The sequence below is a fragment of the Condylostylus longicornis genome, unplaced genomic scaffold (assembly GCF_029603195.1).
Source record: "Condylostylus longicornis isolate FDR11 unplaced genomic scaffold, ASM2960319v2 ptg000018l, whole genome shotgun sequence".
Taxonomy (NCBI): Eukaryota; Metazoa; Arthropoda; class Insecta; order Diptera; family Dolichopodidae; genus Condylostylus; species Condylostylus longicornis.
In genome coordinates, this window is record NW_026577987.1 from 9,012,391 (window position 1) to 9,031,065 (window position 18,675).

At 21.7% G+C, this 18,675-nt stretch overlaps 2 protein-coding genes across 3 annotated transcripts; one reads left to right on the plus strand and one right to left on the minus strand.

Moving 5' to 3' along the window:
• Positions 1–7: 7 nt before the first annotated feature.
• Positions 8–5,727, plus strand: LOC129606321 (beta-arrestin-1). Of its 2 annotated transcripts, none has more exons than XM_055516584.1 (9): positions 8–277; positions 596–687; positions 781–1,109; positions 1,207–1,383; positions 1,472–1,629; positions 1,846–1,986; positions 4,695–4,787; positions 4,850–5,014; positions 5,177–5,727. In XM_055516584.1, exons 1-9 carry the CDS (start codon positions 192–194, stop codon positions 5,256–5,258), a joined length of 1,323 nt encoding a protein of 440 aa, XP_055372559.1. In that variant the 5' UTR covers positions 8–191; the 3' UTR covers positions 5,259–5,727. The 2 variants fall into 2 exon arrangements, with proteins under 2 accessions (XP_055372559.1, XP_055372558.1); XM_055516583.1 differs by lacking the exon at positions 1,846–1,986 and adding an exon at positions 2,607–2,750 and having other exon boundaries at positions 9–277; positions 5,177–5,726.
• A 4,333-nt stretch (positions 5,728–10,060) lies between these two features.
• LOC129606468 (acidic mammalian chitinase-like) lies at positions 10,061–15,306 on the minus strand. Its single transcript, XM_055516808.1, has 5 exons — positions 15,296–15,306; positions 13,718–13,854; positions 13,301–13,574; positions 12,585–12,939; positions 10,061–10,078 (listed from the first exon to the last, which is right to left on the minus strand). Exons 1-5 carry the CDS (start codon positions 15,304–15,306, stop codon positions 10,061–10,063), a joined length of 795 nt encoding a protein of 264 aa, XP_055372783.1.
• Positions 15,307–18,675: the final 3,369 nt, after the last annotated feature.

Genomic DNA, 18,675 nt, shown 5'->3' on the forward strand with positions numbered 1-18,675 from the left:
TATAAAAATAAAATATACATATATATATAAAAGAAAATACAAAAAAAATATAAGTAACAAATTGCATTTTTAAATATTTTTTAAAGGACGATTTAAATTGAAAATAAAAAATAAATTAATTTATCATAAATTTTAAAATTGTTGATTAAATAGAAAAGATATATATTTTAATATAATAATTTGATATAAATATGAATTCAACTGTACATCGATCACCGCAGCCATCACCAGATCCAGCTGTTGAAGAAGATGGGAGTTCAAAACGACAAGCAACAAGGTAATTAAGATTGTAAATTCTAATCAAACACGCTCTTTAAACAGAAATTAAAAGAAAATATAATATATTTTGTGTAATGTAATAAACTCATTTGTTTCTTATAGTTTACTAGAGGATAAAATGTTCAAAGTAATGTAAGCCTCATGCAAAAAAAATTTGTGGAATTTTAAAAATTCCTACATTTATTATAAGAAACAAATGTGCACAAAATTTTGTTTTGTAACTTAAATTAAAAAATTGTATAAGTAACTTATTTTTCATTTTTCTAATTTGTAATTTATTATTGCGACGAAATAAAAAACACAAATTGAATAACAGAGTATTTAAAAAGAGTTCTTCAAATGGAAAAATAACAGTTTATTTAGGTAAAAGAGACTTTGTTGATCACATAACACACGTTGATCCAATCGGTAAGAGTTTACTTAATAAATTCAGTTTAGTTTTACGAACTTAATCTAAAAACATTTTACTTCCTTTGTTTGTTTTTGTTGTTTTTTATGTAGATGGTGTTGTTTTAATAGATCCAGAATACGTTAAAGATCGTAAAGTGTTTGGTAATGTATTAGCGGCATTTCGTTATGGTAGAGAAGATTTAGATGTTTTAGGTTTAACATTCCGTAAAGATTTATATTTGGCCCATGAACAAATATTTCCGCCATTAAGCGGTAATGATAGACCGTTAACAAGATTACAGGAGCGTTTAATAAAAAAATTGGGACCAAATGCATATCCATTTTATTTTGAATTACCACCACATTGTCCAGCGTCAGTATCTTTACAACCGGCACCTGGTGATACAGGTAAACCATGTGGTGTTGATTATGAATTAAAGGTTAGTATTATAAATTTTTGTATTAGGCACTAAAAGTAATTAAAATGAAACATACAAAAAGATAAATATAATAAATATAATTTTAACAATTTTTCAGGCATTTGTTGGTGAACGCATTGAAGACAAACCACATAAAAGAAATTCAGTTCGATTAGCTATTAGAAAAATAATGTATGCCCCATCAAAATTAGGGGAGCAACCATCCATTGAAGTTAGTAAAGAATTTATAATGAAACCAAATAAAATTCATTTAGAAGCAAGTTTGGATAAAGAGGTAAAATATTTTTTTTTTTGGTCTTCATTTATATTACAAATTTTTCTTAAATTTATTAATTGAAATTAACATTTATTTATATTTTTAGCTTTATCATCATGGAGAAACAATATCGGTTAATGTTCATATCGCAAATAATTCGAATAGAACTGTTAAAAAAATTAAAGTTTTTGTAAGACAATTTGCTGATATTTGTCTTTTTTCAACAGCACAATATAAATGTATTGTGGCTGAAACTGAATCTGAGTAAGTTTTATTAGGAAATCATGAAAATATGTTAAATCAAAAACTTATTAAAGTTATATATATTTCTTATAATAATTATAATGGGTTTCGAAATTTAAGAACTGAACAATGTTTTTTTTTTAAAAGATTTCAACTAAAATTTATTGGAACAAAAAAAAATTAGAAAAAAAGAAAACAATTTAATTTATTATTTATTTTTAAATAAAACTTATTTAGAGATAATCCGGTGCTACCAAATTTTACTTTATCAAAAGTTTTCCATGTAAAACCTTTATTGACAAATAATAAAAATAAACGTGGTCTGGCATTAGACGGTCAACTGAAACACGAAGATACAAATTTAGCATCAAGCACCATGTAAGAAGAAGACAAAAATTTAAGAACAGTTTTGATTTTATCCTTTTAGATTTCCAATTTAATTTTTTATAATAGCTTGGGGTTTCTGAATAAACAACACTAGTAGTCTTTTTTTCCTTCCCTTTTACTATTCTCATTTTTTTTTATTAATTTAGTTTTGAATTAAAACTTTGAAAAACGATTTTCTTCTTTAGTTTTATTTTTTTTTTTAATTTTAGTATTACTACTTGGTTTCTTGTTTTTAATATTTAGTTAATTTTAATTCTAACACTATTTTAAGCGTTTGGGTTTTCCATTTTTTTTTTATTTTAACAACTTAATTAATTATTATTGAAAGTATTAAAATGAAAAAGACTGTGGTAAGTGCTTTGAATTTTTCTATTTAGATTTTACTAAAAATTGTTAGTCATAAAATAAATTAATTTTAAGATTTTAATTCATTCGAGGTTGTATTTTGATCCCATTAATCATAAAAAAATTTGTTATGAAAAATTTTGATAGGAAAATTTGCAGTTTGAGTTTAAAATAATATTTATTAAAAAAAAATATCGGAACCCAAAAAATTTCAGAAATTTAAAATAGAAAGATATTATTTCAAAATTTATCTAACTTATTTAAAGGGATGGATTACAAATTCAACCGGGTTTTACAGTTTCTAAAGTATTTGAACTAACACCTTTGTTAGCAAATAACAAAGATAAATGGGGTCTTGCTTTAGATGGTCAGTTAAAGCATGAGGATACGAATTTAGCCTCAAGCACATTGTAAGTGTAAATATAATGTAAAAATAAAAAATGCCACAAACAATAATACGTAAAAAATATATAAATGAACAAAAAAAAAATTTTCAATCCGTGTACATAATTTGATCGTTATAAAATTTTCCATTATAAACGTTTTCTTATTTTGCGAATATTGTTTTATTTTATTTATAAATCTGGTGTATATTTTTGTTAAATAAATATTTTATTGTAATATTATTAAAAATTTTCGAAAAATATTTGTGTTTTGAAAAAGATTTTTATTTTTAAATATTATAATTGTTGTTAATGCTAGTAGAGACATCTTAGCAAAATTTCTTTGTAAGCAAATGTTTTGTTTATAAATTTACAATATTTTTTGTTTTGCTGTAAAAGTTTAATTTTTAGAAAATTTTTTAAAACCCGATTGTTAATAACCATATAGTAAATTAGAAAATATTTTCCAAAATGATAATTCAAACATTTTTTATTAAAGAAGCTCTAGAAATTAAAGAAGATCAAAAATGTTTTTCTTCTGAAGTTCATTTCTGCGATTTTGATAAATTCAAAATTTAGAAAAAATAAATTTAAATTTTAACATGACGAATAAAAAAAATTATTTTGACGTTTTTTGTTTATTAACAAAAATAACGTAAATTTCACGTTGAATTCTTTTGCATCTCAATCGATATTGCAGTTGACAAAAGCATTGTAATTTTTAGTCTTGTCAACAAATGTCTAAATTTGTATTGTAACTTTTATGTCATGTAATTCATGTAATGTCAATTGCTTGTCATACTGTTAAAATTTTCTGGCATTTTTGTAAAAAAAAATTTGCTTAAAAAATGGTAAATTTGGAAGGAGATAATTAATATGAAAGTTCTTAAATTATTCCGGTAATGTTGTCGGCTGGTATTTAACATTATCGATTACAGCTTCATTAAAGATTTTATTCAGTTCACTTAAAAAAGTTATATTTGTCAAAAACTACTTGATATTTTGAATTTATTCAACCTCAAAATGAAATTTTTAATCAAAAATATAATTAAAATTTTTATTTTTCATTTATTTGATTAAATCTTTATTATGCAATTGATTAAAACTGCCTGTTTTTTAATTTTTTTTTTTGCTTTTTTTCTCAATAATTTCTTATTTTTTTACATTAACGAATTTCTTTTTTGCTAACTATTTTTTTAATGTGGTTTTTTTCATTAATTTTTTTTTTAAAATTGATTTTATTATAATAAGTAAGTAAGCTTGTATGTTGAATTTGCGAATTTAAGTGAATTTATTGTAGTTTTCTTATTTTTTATGTGGCTCATAACATTATTATATTATCCGATATGTAATTGTAAAGTGACACAACTTAAAAATTGGAAATTTTAGCTAAATTTTACTGTTCTAAAGAAGAAGCAGATTTTTCCTAGTAGCTGGAATTATCTTCTAATATTATATTTAATGAATGAATTTAAAACTTTGAAATTAGGTCTTAAATTGTAAAAAAAAATTTTTTTTTTGTTTTTGAGTTTTGTCACTTTTTGTCAAACATGGACGACACCTATATTTAATCAAATCATATTTGTAAGTACATGTGTACATTATATTGTTTTGTTAACTATTTATTTGATAAGGTTGAGTACAAATATTTTTGCATGACCATTTAGCTTTAACAAATATAATAAAGATTTTGAAATATTTAACTCATACTATTATAACAATTTCATTAATTTTTTTCATTGCTCCTATTTAAAAATATATTTTAAAGAGAAGGTCTTTAAACACTATTACTAAAGCATGACAAAATTTTTCAAAATAGTAATTAGCATGTAAAATTTTAATAAAAACTTAATCAACTTTAACATAACTTTGCATATAACTTAGCATGTTAATTATTGTAACAAATTGAAACACAAAGAAAAATTAAAAATATATTAGGATTTTTTAAATGGTAACATTTCCGTTTTACAGAATAACAGATCCCGCACAAAGGGAAAGTCTTGGAATTATTGTGCAATATAAAGTTAAAGTAAAACTTTTTATAAGTGGACCCATATTTCAAGGGTAATTTTATTTCTATAAATATTCTATAAAAATTTTGATTTGAATTTTTTTTTTTCTTTTAGTGATCTAGTCGCTGAATTACCATTTATTTTGATGCATCCTAAACCTGAAGAAGAGGACATAAATCCGATATTATCAGATCGTTCTTCAAGACAGAGTGTAGATAGACAAAGTGGTTCACAAGATACAGGCGAAGTCCCAACTCAAAACTTGATACAACTTGATGGGTAAATTAAATGCTTTATTTTAAATTAAATTTTTGTTTTTGATAAATAACAAACAATAATCTATAAATTTCTATACAAAATGCACATAAACACTAATTAAAATTAAGTTACAAGCTTCTTATTTCAAATATTAACATCCTACTTTTTTATTTGTCATTTTAGTGATGATCCTGGTCAAGATGATGATATTATATTTGAAGATTTTGCAAGACTGCGATTAAAAGGTGCAGAAACAGAAGCCTAGGATTCAATTTAATTTAACTATTGAAAAAACAAATAAAAAAAACTATTACAAAATTTATATTTAATTAATATGATAAAATATTTTCCTTTAATTTTAAAAGTATGTAACACGAATAAAAAAAAGAAAAATAAGAAAAAAAAAACGCCTAAGCACATTTGCTTTTTATTTTTTTGTCAACACAAAAAAAACTAGATTTTCATTATACTTTTGGTTTAGTTGAACTTATTAAAACTTTTTCATAAGTTTGGAATAAGTTGTACACAGACGTAAAATCTAAAACGGAAGGAATAATGAAAAATTGATTTCAAAATTTTAAAGCGCAACAATTTTTTTTTGTTTCCTAATTTTATATCCTTTTTTTATTTTAATGTAAACGAAAATTAAATAGGAATTTTTAACAAAAAAAAAAGGAAAAATTATTAAAATGTTATACAAAAATGTATTATAAATTTAATAATCTTTCATGTAAAAACAAAAAAAAAGATATATAAGGGATTTTCAAATTAATTATTTTTTATCATTTAAAAAAAATAAATATAATATAAAACAAATTTTGTAAATGAAATATCTAAGGTATAGGATATATTGATACTTTTTTATCTTTTTAAATGAGAATAAAGAAAAGCATAATATAGAAATATTTGATAGTAAAATACATAAAATAAATATTATAAATCTTAAAAAAATATTTTTTTTTCTTTTGTATAAAAACTAATAATGAAGTTGAAAATTATTTTACATTATTATTTTCTACTATTATAATGTGTATAAAACGGAAAAAAATAAGTAAAAATAAATAAAAACCAAATAAAATTTTATTAAGATAAATAAATAAGAAAAAAAGGAAATTTCTGTACCTGTGGTCAAACACATCTTGATTGAAAAAAATTTTAAAATTACTTAAATTATCTTCAATAAATAAAAAAACAAATGGAAATTAAAATTATTGTGAATTGATTCTTAATTTTTCGTTAATATTGTTACTTCTTTTTTTGGTAAATGATATTTTTTTTTAAATAATCTATTTGTTTTGAAAATTATAATAAGAGATTACGAAATTTCGATAATTCAGAACTTGCGTTGAAATTTCTAAATTAAATCTTTAAAGTCCTTTCACATATAAGTACAAAGGAAAACTGAATACATATTTTACTTTTACAGATTTCTAATATACGCGAGTAATTCTTTAATGTTCAACATTTTTCTATTATATTTTCATTTAATTTATAATATTTTTGCAGTATTTATAAAAACAACTTAAAACTTCATTTAAAATCTTAAGTACAACTGTCATTTTTGAACATGCTGTTTTTGCAAATTTTTGTAGTTTAGATTTATCGGATGTGCTTTATATTATTAAGACCTAAGTTAGTACTGAATTATCGAAAATCTCATTATTACAAGCATTTTGTTTTTTAATTATTAGACAATTGTAATATTAAAAAGGATAAGTGCACAGTTTTTGAATTGGTTTTATAAATTATTCATTGTGTATAAAAAATTTTTAAAATTGTTAAATATATAGATATTATATGCGGAATAAATAAGCTTATAAAATTCATACCCAATAGTATCGACATCCGATTATTATGTAAAACAAATCCTTATCCGCAGGTATAGGATTTTCAATCACTTGAACATTTTACAGCTTCAGCAAGAAATAAGTGTTTTTTTTTCAGTTTCTGTTTACTTATAAAACTAAATAGTTACTAAATTATATTTGAATGATTATACTTAATCAATAAAAATTTTATTAAAAATGTTCGTTCTATGTAAAAGAAAGTCTGAAATTTTTTTTAATTACGCTTTTATTATAAAAAATTCATTTTGAGTTTCAATGAATTTCGCATTTGCATTTGGAATTTAATTACGTTTCGATTAGATAATCACCATACTATCACGAAATTCAGTTATAAATTAATTAGTTCATAACAAGTTAATCATTTCTGGATTTCAGTTCAATTTTTTCATTAAATATTCATTTGAAATTAATCTTGTTAAAGCTTAAAATGTTTAAAATAACAAAATAAACAATAAATAAAGAATGTAATATGTGTTTTAGAGTTTAGACTTCTTAACCAATTAAAAATATATGTTTATAATATAGGTACACATACATTATAATTCAAATAAGTATAAATTTGTAAAAGAAGGCAAAAATGTGTTATTGTTTGAATAAATAAAATTATAGTTGTCATAGTATAAAATAAAAGTTGCAATTTACACAATTATCTGAAAAGTGTTAGGAATTTTAAAAAAATAAAAAGAAAAAATTAAAGAATTTTTAATTTTTCTGTAAACTGCTTTTAATTTTTTATTAAACTGTTACACTTTTGCTAAGACTTATTTACATACATATATATGTATAATGTATAACATTTTATATACATAAGTTTAATTGGAACACTTTAATATTTTAAAATTTATCTTAATGAATTTTCAAATTTTTGGTTATAATTTCCAATTTAAAAATACAGAAAAATATATTTGATCTATTAATTAAATAATTTAAATAAAAACTTACTTCAATTTGAATACATTATTAAATTAAAACAAAATTGATGTAGAGACAGTTTGACTACAATACGGAACAAGGCTCGTTAAATTTGAAAAATTTATGAAAAAATTTATGAAAAATTTATTTAATACACTCAGAAATATAAAAAATTTATTGATTTGCTAAAATAACTATAATTCCATATATAAATTTTTCGTACCTAAAAATGTAAAACAAAATAATAAACTTGTAAAGTGTATTTTAAAATAAGTGATGTAAAGTGTATTTTAAAATTTATGTATCACCTTAAAAAAAAACCTACTGTTTGTTCTTCAGCTGTGTAAAAGCAAAATTATTTTTTCCAATTAAACACCATTAAACTATTTTTTCATCCCCCCCATTAATAATTTGCAAAAAAAAAATAACACAAAATGTAAGCAGATCTATATAAAACACAAAAAGCTAATGCTTCGGAGGACCACTATTTCCTTTAACACGTCATACAAAAAAAATTTTTAAAATAAAAATACGTACAACATTATTTATAAATGAAACCAGTTAAATAAAATTAATAAAATGTTATTTCATATATTTTATGTAGAAAAAAGAAAAGAAAACTATAATATGTAATATGTAATTATATTTTAATAAAATAATTATATTTATAATTATATTTAATAAAATAAAAACCAGCATTTTTTTTTTAAATGTATACATAAAGATAAAATTTTAAATTATGAATTTTTTTATAAAATAAAGCCATAGTTTTTATTTATTTTTTTTTTTTTTTGAAATTCTATTAGCACCTTTAAAAATATAATATTAAGCTCATTAAAATCATGTAAACTTTATGGATTCTTGAAAAAATATTTGGAAAAACATTTGAAACATAAAATTACCAGGATATTTCAAGAACTATCAAATTTTGATTGGAATAAAGTTCTGACCTTCTCTAAAATTCAAAGTAATCTGAATAATAAAATAATATCTAATATGAACTATTGTATTTCAAAATTCAAGAGTTTCAAAGACCCCAAAATATAAATGACATAATAAATTTAAAACTTTATGCACATTTAAATAATTTTGCATTCAATATACTTAAAGGTCTATAAAAATATAATTTAATACTCATTATTGTTAATATTGAAAAATTTAGTTTTCACAAATTGATGTTATTGTTTTTCTGCTTAAAGAATGCTTAAGTTAAATAAAATTTATACTATTTTTTACCTTATAAATAATTTGTATATAAAATTGTTTATTTGATTTAAATTATGGAATTTAATGAGTCTGAATATTCATAACATATTTCAAACAATATTCATAATAATTCGATTCACATTTAACATAAGATTTTAATTCATTGATGTATGGATTATTTTTCTATTTTATTGTTTTTCCATGGTGCATTCTCTATTTCATATTTTATAATTTTTCTACAATAAATAAAAATGTGTTTTCACCGTATTCCTTACAATATTATATGTAATGTACACTTTCAGAATAAAATCCCAAGTTGTTCCCTTTGAGTACACTACTTCCTTAAAAACAAAGTAATTGTCGCTTTCAATGTAAATTAATTCAATATTGACTGAATATTAAAATTAAATATTGAATATCATCATGTAATTAGAAATATTTTTGTATGCAAATAATTTGCTTCGTATTAAATTTTAAATACTAAAATATTTTTCTTTTTCACTGCACGGATATTATTTAAACAAAAAAATAAAAATTATAGTTGTAATACAAAACGTTTCCCACCTGTTGCATTAAAATTGGTTATGTAAGATAAGTAAATTTATGCAAAATTTTATATAACATTATTAATCTATACTCCTAAATGATTTTAATTAAAATAACAATTTTATGTGTAGCGCTATTATATGCAGACATATTTTTTTATGGCATTTCTTTTATTTTTTATATTTACTAATATATAATACTAATATATGTATATGTATATATAAAAATAAATTTAAAATATATATATACATGTGTAGATAAATATACAAATACATAAATTTATGTATTATAAAAGATAGTCAATTTTAAATATAATTTATTAAGAAAATAATAAAATTCAAAATTATGAAAATAAATTAAATTAATATAACAATAAAATAGTATAAAAAGGAAAAAAAATAGTTATGATATTTTATATATAAATGTAATTATATTTAAATGTATTCATATTCAAATAATGTTTTAATATTGAATATTATGCAGAAAAAAAAAAAAAAAATTTTAATATCTGTACGAATACCATAAAATCATACATATATATATGTATCTAGGTCTATTATTGATAATTGAATTGCTAAAAAACAAATTTTTTATGTTTTTGTAAAATTTAATATATTTTTAATCAAATATTTAAGAATTTTATATAAAATATTCAATTTGAATTCATAATTTGTATAATTAATTATTTCGTAATTCAATTTACAGTTTTATCGTATAACAGAATATTAAATTTAAAAATTATTTAAAAAACATTTTAATCGTTTGTGTTATATTATAGTATATTAGCAATATAAATAAATAATAGGTCTATATTACATACATGTATGTATACAACACTATATATTTAATTTTAATATATAAAATAAATGAAAATTTAATTCAAATAAATGACAAAAAAAAAAAAATAAATATTTGAAAAACCAAACAAACAAATTATGGAGCGTATTATGTATAAATGTTACAAAAATTTATATGTAAATATAAATATACGGAACAAAAAATAACAGCACTTTTCTTTAACTTTTTTTCATATTAGTTCAAAAATTTCGGGATTTTGACGAATAGTTGGTTTCAGATTATATGGATTCATATACATACTTTGTAACATCACAGCTTATTATGTGACAAGAATCTTTTGATGTGCTTCTATTGAATATAGCAATTGTTACACGGTCTCGAACGGGTTGTTTACGATATAATGTTGTTTATTTTGAAAAATTAAAATTTGATTTGTGAAACAACGGCTTTTTTTTTTCGAAAAGTAGCGTTATAAAATATTATTTCTTTTATTTATTTGAATAGAGTTTTTTTTTCTTATCTACAATCATATGAAACATATTATTTACTTATCTGTCATGGTGTGGGTAATATGAACTTCTATATTTCCCAAAAACTTTAATTTTTGTTTATATTTCATATAAGAGGGCCTAATATTACAACGATTACAGAAGGCACGTCACCTACCTAGTAAACTCTATGACGTAAGAAACTGATTCATGGTTATCTACAATATTGTGAACCAGCCCAATACTCCAAAATATTACAATGATAACTCTAATTATTTTAAGAATGAGATGCGGATTGAACTGAATGACTCTCCTGTTATTTTATGCTTTCAATTGGTATGCCTAACAGAAAATTTGAAGACTTATTTTTATAGAATGTGTTTGAATTGAACTTAAAAATTTAATTATTTTAAAATTTCCATATTTGTATATTTATTTTCACATAAGATTATCTTTTAGCTATACCAAAAATATTAAATTTGTTACAAAAATATATCGGGCTCCAATTTAGTTTTCAATACTTACTATAATTTTTTTTTATTACTCCGTTTTAAGGTGAAAGAGATTGAGCGGTCTCAGTAGCAAATAAGATTTTTTTGAGTTTAAATTTTTTTTTATTAAATTGCACATAATTATGTAGTCGGGTTTGAATTATGTTGAAAATCACAATCAAAAAGTCTTCATATGTAATGTATAGGTATACTATCCTATCATAAAATAAAAAATTAATAAAGGTAAAATAAAAATCATCTCTGCGAGTGTCCGGCCCTGGGCGGACCCAGATTGATTAGACGAAATATCGAAGATAAGCATCGGGAATATAGATAGATTTCTGAAGAGAACCGGGTGGCTTAGACAAGCCACCTGCATTCGTACGCTCAATGTCGACTTGTGATCACATAACCGTAGCAAAACGCACATTTGCTGCATTGGCCACTTTAACCAGCCAACCAAATAGGAGAAAACCCAACTTTGTCATTTCTGCAACTTTACTTTGAGGAGGATATTAAGTTATCATTATCTGTAATATTAACATAACTAGGTGTGCATTTATTTATTTACATACTAATAGCTATATCTAACATTTTTTTTTCTTTTTAATTGTTAATCATTCTAATCAATATATGAGCTCTTATTTAATGTTTTATTTATATTAAAATCTTTAATTAAATGTCAAGATTGTTTAAAATTTTCATTATATTCTTCAACATAATTTGGGTAAGCACATTTTAATATATGTATGTATATACCGTGTACGTATATGTATGTGTAAATAATTAATCCATATATTAATGTATTACAATAAATATAAAAGTATATAAATATATAAAAGTAAGAAGGAGTCGATTTTTAAACATATTATTAAAATCTAATAGCCCTTAGTCTTGAAATAATCTGATTTATTTATTTTTAAATTGAATTTACCCGACAATCATATCAATTTTATTGACCTCTACTAATGGCTTAAGTATTATTATATAAAAATTACATATATAAAATACAAACGTTACATACCTTCATATATTATGACAAATTGGAAAAAGCCTTATTTTTGTTAATAGAAAATTGAAATCAAATTCAGTAAGAAATAGATTTGCTATCTGTGCTTAATTAAACCGTAAATAAATGATGCCAATAGCAAAAACTGTTTATTCTTAGTAAAAGCTGAATAATTCAGAAAAAAAAATAAAATTTTATTTTCACATCACCTTAATTCACTTTTAAAATTTCTGTTTCGCTATACAAACACAAATTAGATTTGATTTTATATTTTGAATTCGATTCATTTTTAACTCTTAAATGATTATGCAATGCTTTCAAAAGTGGATATTTTTCACCACATAATCCTTTCACATCATCATCTAGTATATCAAAAATAGAAACACCACCTAAATTCTTATCAATTACATATTTTGCTTTAAATTTTAAACTTCTTTCATTTTCAAATCCAACCCATTGATCATCTTTAAATGCATATGGATTTTTTTGTGTTGGTTCCCATTTTACGGACCATGATCTTATAAGAAATCTCTGACATAATTCCATATAACTCATACGACCAGCTTCTTGAAAATATTCTGTTATTTTTCCAACACCAATATGTGGTGCCCCAGGTGTAGTTTCATTAGAATATTTTAAGGTAAATGTTCTAGAAAAAAATGGTATACCCATAATAATTTTATGTGTATTTTCTTTTCCAACTCGAAGTAACCAATAATTTACGGCAGAATCTGTACTTAATCTTTTGTTATTTTCTTTTGGATGCAAATATAGACCACTTGCAATTCCGATATGTTCTGCTTTTGCATTTGCCATATAGAAGTCATATGAGTATAAAATAATATAATCAACAATTTTTACTATTTCTTTTACATTATATGATTTATCAATATAGTCATTGTAACAGTGGCCAGTTAAAGCAAGAATAAAATTTTTCTTTTGAAATCTAAAAATAAAATTATTTTTTGAACTTTCAAATTTTCATATAACATATTTTTGAACTTACTTACTCTGTTTTTAATTCTTTTAGTAATTTTGTTAAAGTGAATCTGTCTAAATTTGGATTCCCACCGAAAATACCAGGAAAAACCCAATGCAAAACAATACCATCAAATTGATATTTCGTCAAGAAACTTAAAACACTTTCAATAAATACTTTTCTTTTTTTCTCATCTGCAAATATTTTCGAGGATCGCTCCGAACTTTGAGACCAACCTCCAATACCAACAAGTGTTTTCAAATTTGTTTTATACTTCTTTTTCTTATTAAATCTTCTAAGATTATCTTAAAAATGTATAATGTAGTATTAGTTCTATAATTTAATCTTATTTACATATATTTTATTGTTTACAATTTTTGATAAAAAGCCAAAAATGAATCGGACCTTAAAGTTTGAAATGATATTAAAAGAATATTTTGAATATTACCTTTTCCACCGTTAGTACTAAAATCAAGATTAGGTTTTAACGAACCAACTTGACCTTCATTATTAATTCCCAATTCGGCGTATATTAGATGTGTGCAATAATTTTCATTAATATCCTCAACTTCAACATGGCCAACACTCGGTCGGTTAATAGAACCGATAAAATATAAACAAAAAATTTTTTCTAAAAAAATATTAACTGAAAAAGTTTTCTTTAAGTGATTTAAAAATATTTGAAACTACTCTCGTCAATTGTTTGACCAACACTCCTAGAATAATTAAAAAAACTTAAAATTATTACAAATATTGGAAGTAACATCATTTTATTTTGATTTTTTGAGAAGAACTGTTGGCCTCTCATAAACTCTAAACAAAATTTGTACAAAAGTTTAAAGATTTTATCAATTTAGTAATTTTGTTTTTTTTTTCTTTTTTTCTTAATGACAATTTTTAGATTAATGATTATTGAAGTACAAAAATTTCCCGTCACTCAATTTTTTGAAAATTCTTATGCAGGGACTTCAAGAAATTTTAAGATTGACTTGTTGTTTGTACATGCTAAAATTTTCCGATTTTCCGGCCAAGTTAGTTTCTAAAGTAAGAATTTAAAACTTTAGAAGATCTACATTTGCAGCCCAATCGTGTATCTCACTTTTTCATCTCACTTTTTATTCAATTTAAATCAGAATTCGCCTTTTCTCTAATGGATATTTTATTTTTTCAAATTTTGTATTTTATTCTTAAATCATCGACTGAAGCTGTGACCTTCGAAAACAAAGTAAATGAATAAATTTTGTACACATTTGAGAAAAATGAGATACATACGAAATACGGAAAAATTCTTCTCACTCGAAAATTACATTATAACAAATGTATGATAGTGATTCACGTTCTTCTCACTTGTAAAAATCTGTTTAAAACACACAACAGAAAATTGAGAAGTCTTAAATGTTAAAAAAACTCGTAAGAATTTTATATTAGGGTTTAATTGGTTTTTTTAACAATACCTTTGAATTGAATTTTAGTAGCCAAGAAAATCAAAATAGTAATTCAATATTGTTCTTATTTAAACGAATTTCTAAATCATTTAAAAAAAAAAATTTTTATTTTGAAATTTCATTTTGACATTAAAATTTCAAACAATGTAATTATTTCTCTAAAGTAAAAATCATCTTTGCAAATTGTTTATCATAATTATCACAAGACTTTATGGGACAATCAAAATTTCACGTTAACTAGACTTTTTTGGTATAATCTCAAAAAAAGATGGAATATTGATTTTAGTGAAAGGATTTTCGATAATTCAACTATACACTGAAAGTTCTAAATTAAATCTGCATTGATTTAGATCTACAGTAACTAGTTAACTTTTTAAGATTATAATATATTAGATTTTTCTATAGGATTTCCTGTGAATTTAAAAAAGTCTTTAAAAATGCATTAGAAATGAAAGTTAAAAATGTTTTAGAACATTCCATTTCAAGGTTTGGTAGTTTTGATCAATCGAACATGTTTTATATTAAGATCTAAGTTGGAACTTATTATTATCGAAAATCCTTCTGATTTTAGTAATATTTACCAAAATGTCATAGTCAAATTCAAATGAACTTGATAGATTTCAATAAAATAAAATTTTACCTAAGTTCTGTGTCTAAAAGAACAAAGTTACGTTAAGAATTTTATTTATTTTAAAATGTTAGCATTTGTAGAGATCCTCTTTTTACCTTCAAAAAGCGTAACAACAATAGATTGAGATTTTAGAAAATAGTTTTGTTACCCAAAGGCCAAAATGCTTAGTAAAAAGTAGAATTCAAGCTTGACATCCAAAAGCTTACATTTTGGTAGACGTCCTATATTTTAGAATAAAAAGCCTTGTCGTCCTTATATTTTGAAAGCTAAAAAATAAAATTGAAAATAAATTTTTAAATGAAAGACATAAGTATTTTTTGTTTTTTTTACGTTTTTTTTTTTTTGTTTTTTATCGCCAATTTAGCATTTTAAAGCGATATTTTTTTCTTTATTAAATAATTTTTAAACTTTTTTTGTTGATTTTTCTTATTTTTTTTTAGTATAATTCTAATTTTGTTTTTATAATAATATATTTAAAGATTTTTTATTTTGTTTTTTTGTTTACTTTTAATTTAAATAATTACATATAAGTAATTTTAAAAAGGAAAAAATTATAATAATATTAATAACTAATATAATAATCATAGTAATAATTATTTTTAAATTAATTCAAATATAATTATAATCAAATTTTCTTTTATATTTATCTTTTTAATTAAAAATCTTTTATGTTATTTTATCATTGTTGTTTGTTTTTTTTTTTAATATTAATAATTAAATATTCTTAAGTTTCATTTTTTTGTTTACTTATTTGTTTTTGTGATTCTCACTTAATTATTTTCAATATCTCATTCTTTATCCTACTTAAATTCTACTTTATTTTTCACAAAAAAAAAAAAAAAAAACAAAACAAAATCAAAAAGAAAAAACTTTTATTTTACTATTTTATCTATTTAATATTTTTACCTCTTTATTTATATTACATTTTGATTTTCTTAAATATTTTTCTTTAAATTTACATTTTCTTCAATAATTTTTTTTTTTAGTTTTCAATTTAGATATTACAATATAGACATTTTATATAATACAAACATAACGATTCAAGTCTCGGACCCTTATGGAGCAATGAAATAACTAAATTTTTTTTTATTTCTTTAAATTTTAACAAAATAATGGAAATATAAAATGTTTTTTTTTTGTTATAATATTCATTCTTGAAAATATAAAATATTTAATCAATTTTATAGAATGCAAATGGTATACATATATATCAAAAACATATTTTATAAAAATGTAAGTTGATAAGATTTAGATTTTATATGCCTTATTTAATAAAGCAAATAATGCAGTTTTTCTATTATATTTTCCATGTTATTTTGATTTAGTTTCGCTAGATAGATAAATTATTAAAAACAATATTTCTAATGTAGGGAGAAAAAATTTTGCTTCAAACAATTTGGAAATTAATATTTTTAATATCGTTCACGTGTTCAATTACATATATTAAATTTAAAATTAAAATTTTGTTAATAACATTTATTTTAGATATATATAAAGGGTAAAAATAATTAAAATTTTAGTTAAATAGCTAAAAAGTTTTGTAATAAAGTATTACAAGTAATATAAATATGTATAAATATTACATAACAAATTTATATATGTATCAGAGTTTATGTTGAATAATCATAGTTAAAATACCATAACACAATATCATTTTTTTTTCTGAAATAATAAAAGTACATTAATCAAAATAAATTTCTTATTTTGATATATTATTTAATTAATGAAATGGAGCATGCAAATTTATAAAGATTGTAAAATTTTAACATTTTTTTTAACATTGATCGATTTTGCAATATTGTAAAATTTGTGCGTTGTACGCATTGGATTGCTATTAAAAAAAATGCGAATAATATTTAATAATGAGTTTCATTTAAACATACATAAAAGTGTGATATTTATAAAATTTAAAAGTAATATTATTTTTTTTTAAAAAACATTAATTTTGTTCAATTACAAAATGAGAATCACTGGGATTGTTCAGTGATTTGTTATTACAAAGTATATTAAAATTTCTTTATGTTCTTATAATCACCTTATTATACTAATTGTGTTTCAAACAAGGAAATTGTATTTGTTATGTCTTTACTTAAAATAAAATATGAAGGAAAAGTAAATATAAAATGCAATTTCAAAAATATGTAATATTTTCAATGGAAAATTCTGTTTGTTTGACTGATGCAAGAATTAGGAAATTTAATAGATCATTTAAATAGCATATTTTACTACAACAATATAATTTATCCATCATCACCAGACTCTGTCACATGTATTATCTTCAAATAACACATGTAATTAATTTTACAATTAAATTATTTTTGTTTTTTTTTTTCGAATTGTATTTTATTCTAGCTTTTCTTATTTAGTATTTCATTGCTTATCGAATATTTATGTTAATTAGATTTTGTACGGTAAAATTGTTGTTCTGGGCCTCTTGGTAATCATTGGAATTTCATCGTGATAAAATTAATTATTATTTTTTTTGGAAATTTTGAAAATAAACTTACTGTATATTTTAAAAAATTCCTGTGATAATTGGTGTGAGAATGTTAAAATGTCTTAAAATAATTTGCTATTACAAATTTTGAAATTGATTTTCGAAACGGATTACAGATAAGTATTATGGTATGTTAACTAGAAAATATGTTTAAGAAAAATATTTGTTTTTTATTTTTATAAAGTACGTAGGTGGTTTTGTATATCAAATGATTACAATACAATTTACATTTTTTGTTTTTTCTTTACGTCTATATAAAACTATAATTCAGTATTTCAAACTGCAAAAAATTTGATTTCTATATTACTGCAATAAAATTCACAATAAATTTCGTTCAAGCATTCTAGTATTTTTTTTAAATTTGACATTATTTTGCAATATTTTGAAAATCATGAAATTTTAACTAAATTGCGTTTTTTTCTAAGCATAACTAATTCCAGCGCCGATTTTACTTTTCAGATTTTCAAAATTTATCGTTCGTTACAATTTTTGATGATTGTAAATAAAATATTGCAATTTTTACTTATCATGAGGCCATAAATTTTGATTATTTGGTTTAATTAAAAATCAAATTAAAAATACCGAAAATGTGAAGAGCATACCAGACCAGTAATAGATTTAAATAAAATTTGATAAGTATGTAATCGACACAATCATATATTGTTACCCAAATAAAGCAAAAAAAAAAAAAGCTTTCGTTGAAATCAATTACAAAAAGCAGAATTAAGTTTTGTCAAAAAGTTGCTATAAAAATTAACAACTTAACAAATAGAAAAGGTTAAAAGAAAATCATTAGTATTTATTTTTAAAGACTAAGAGAAAAATTGATAATG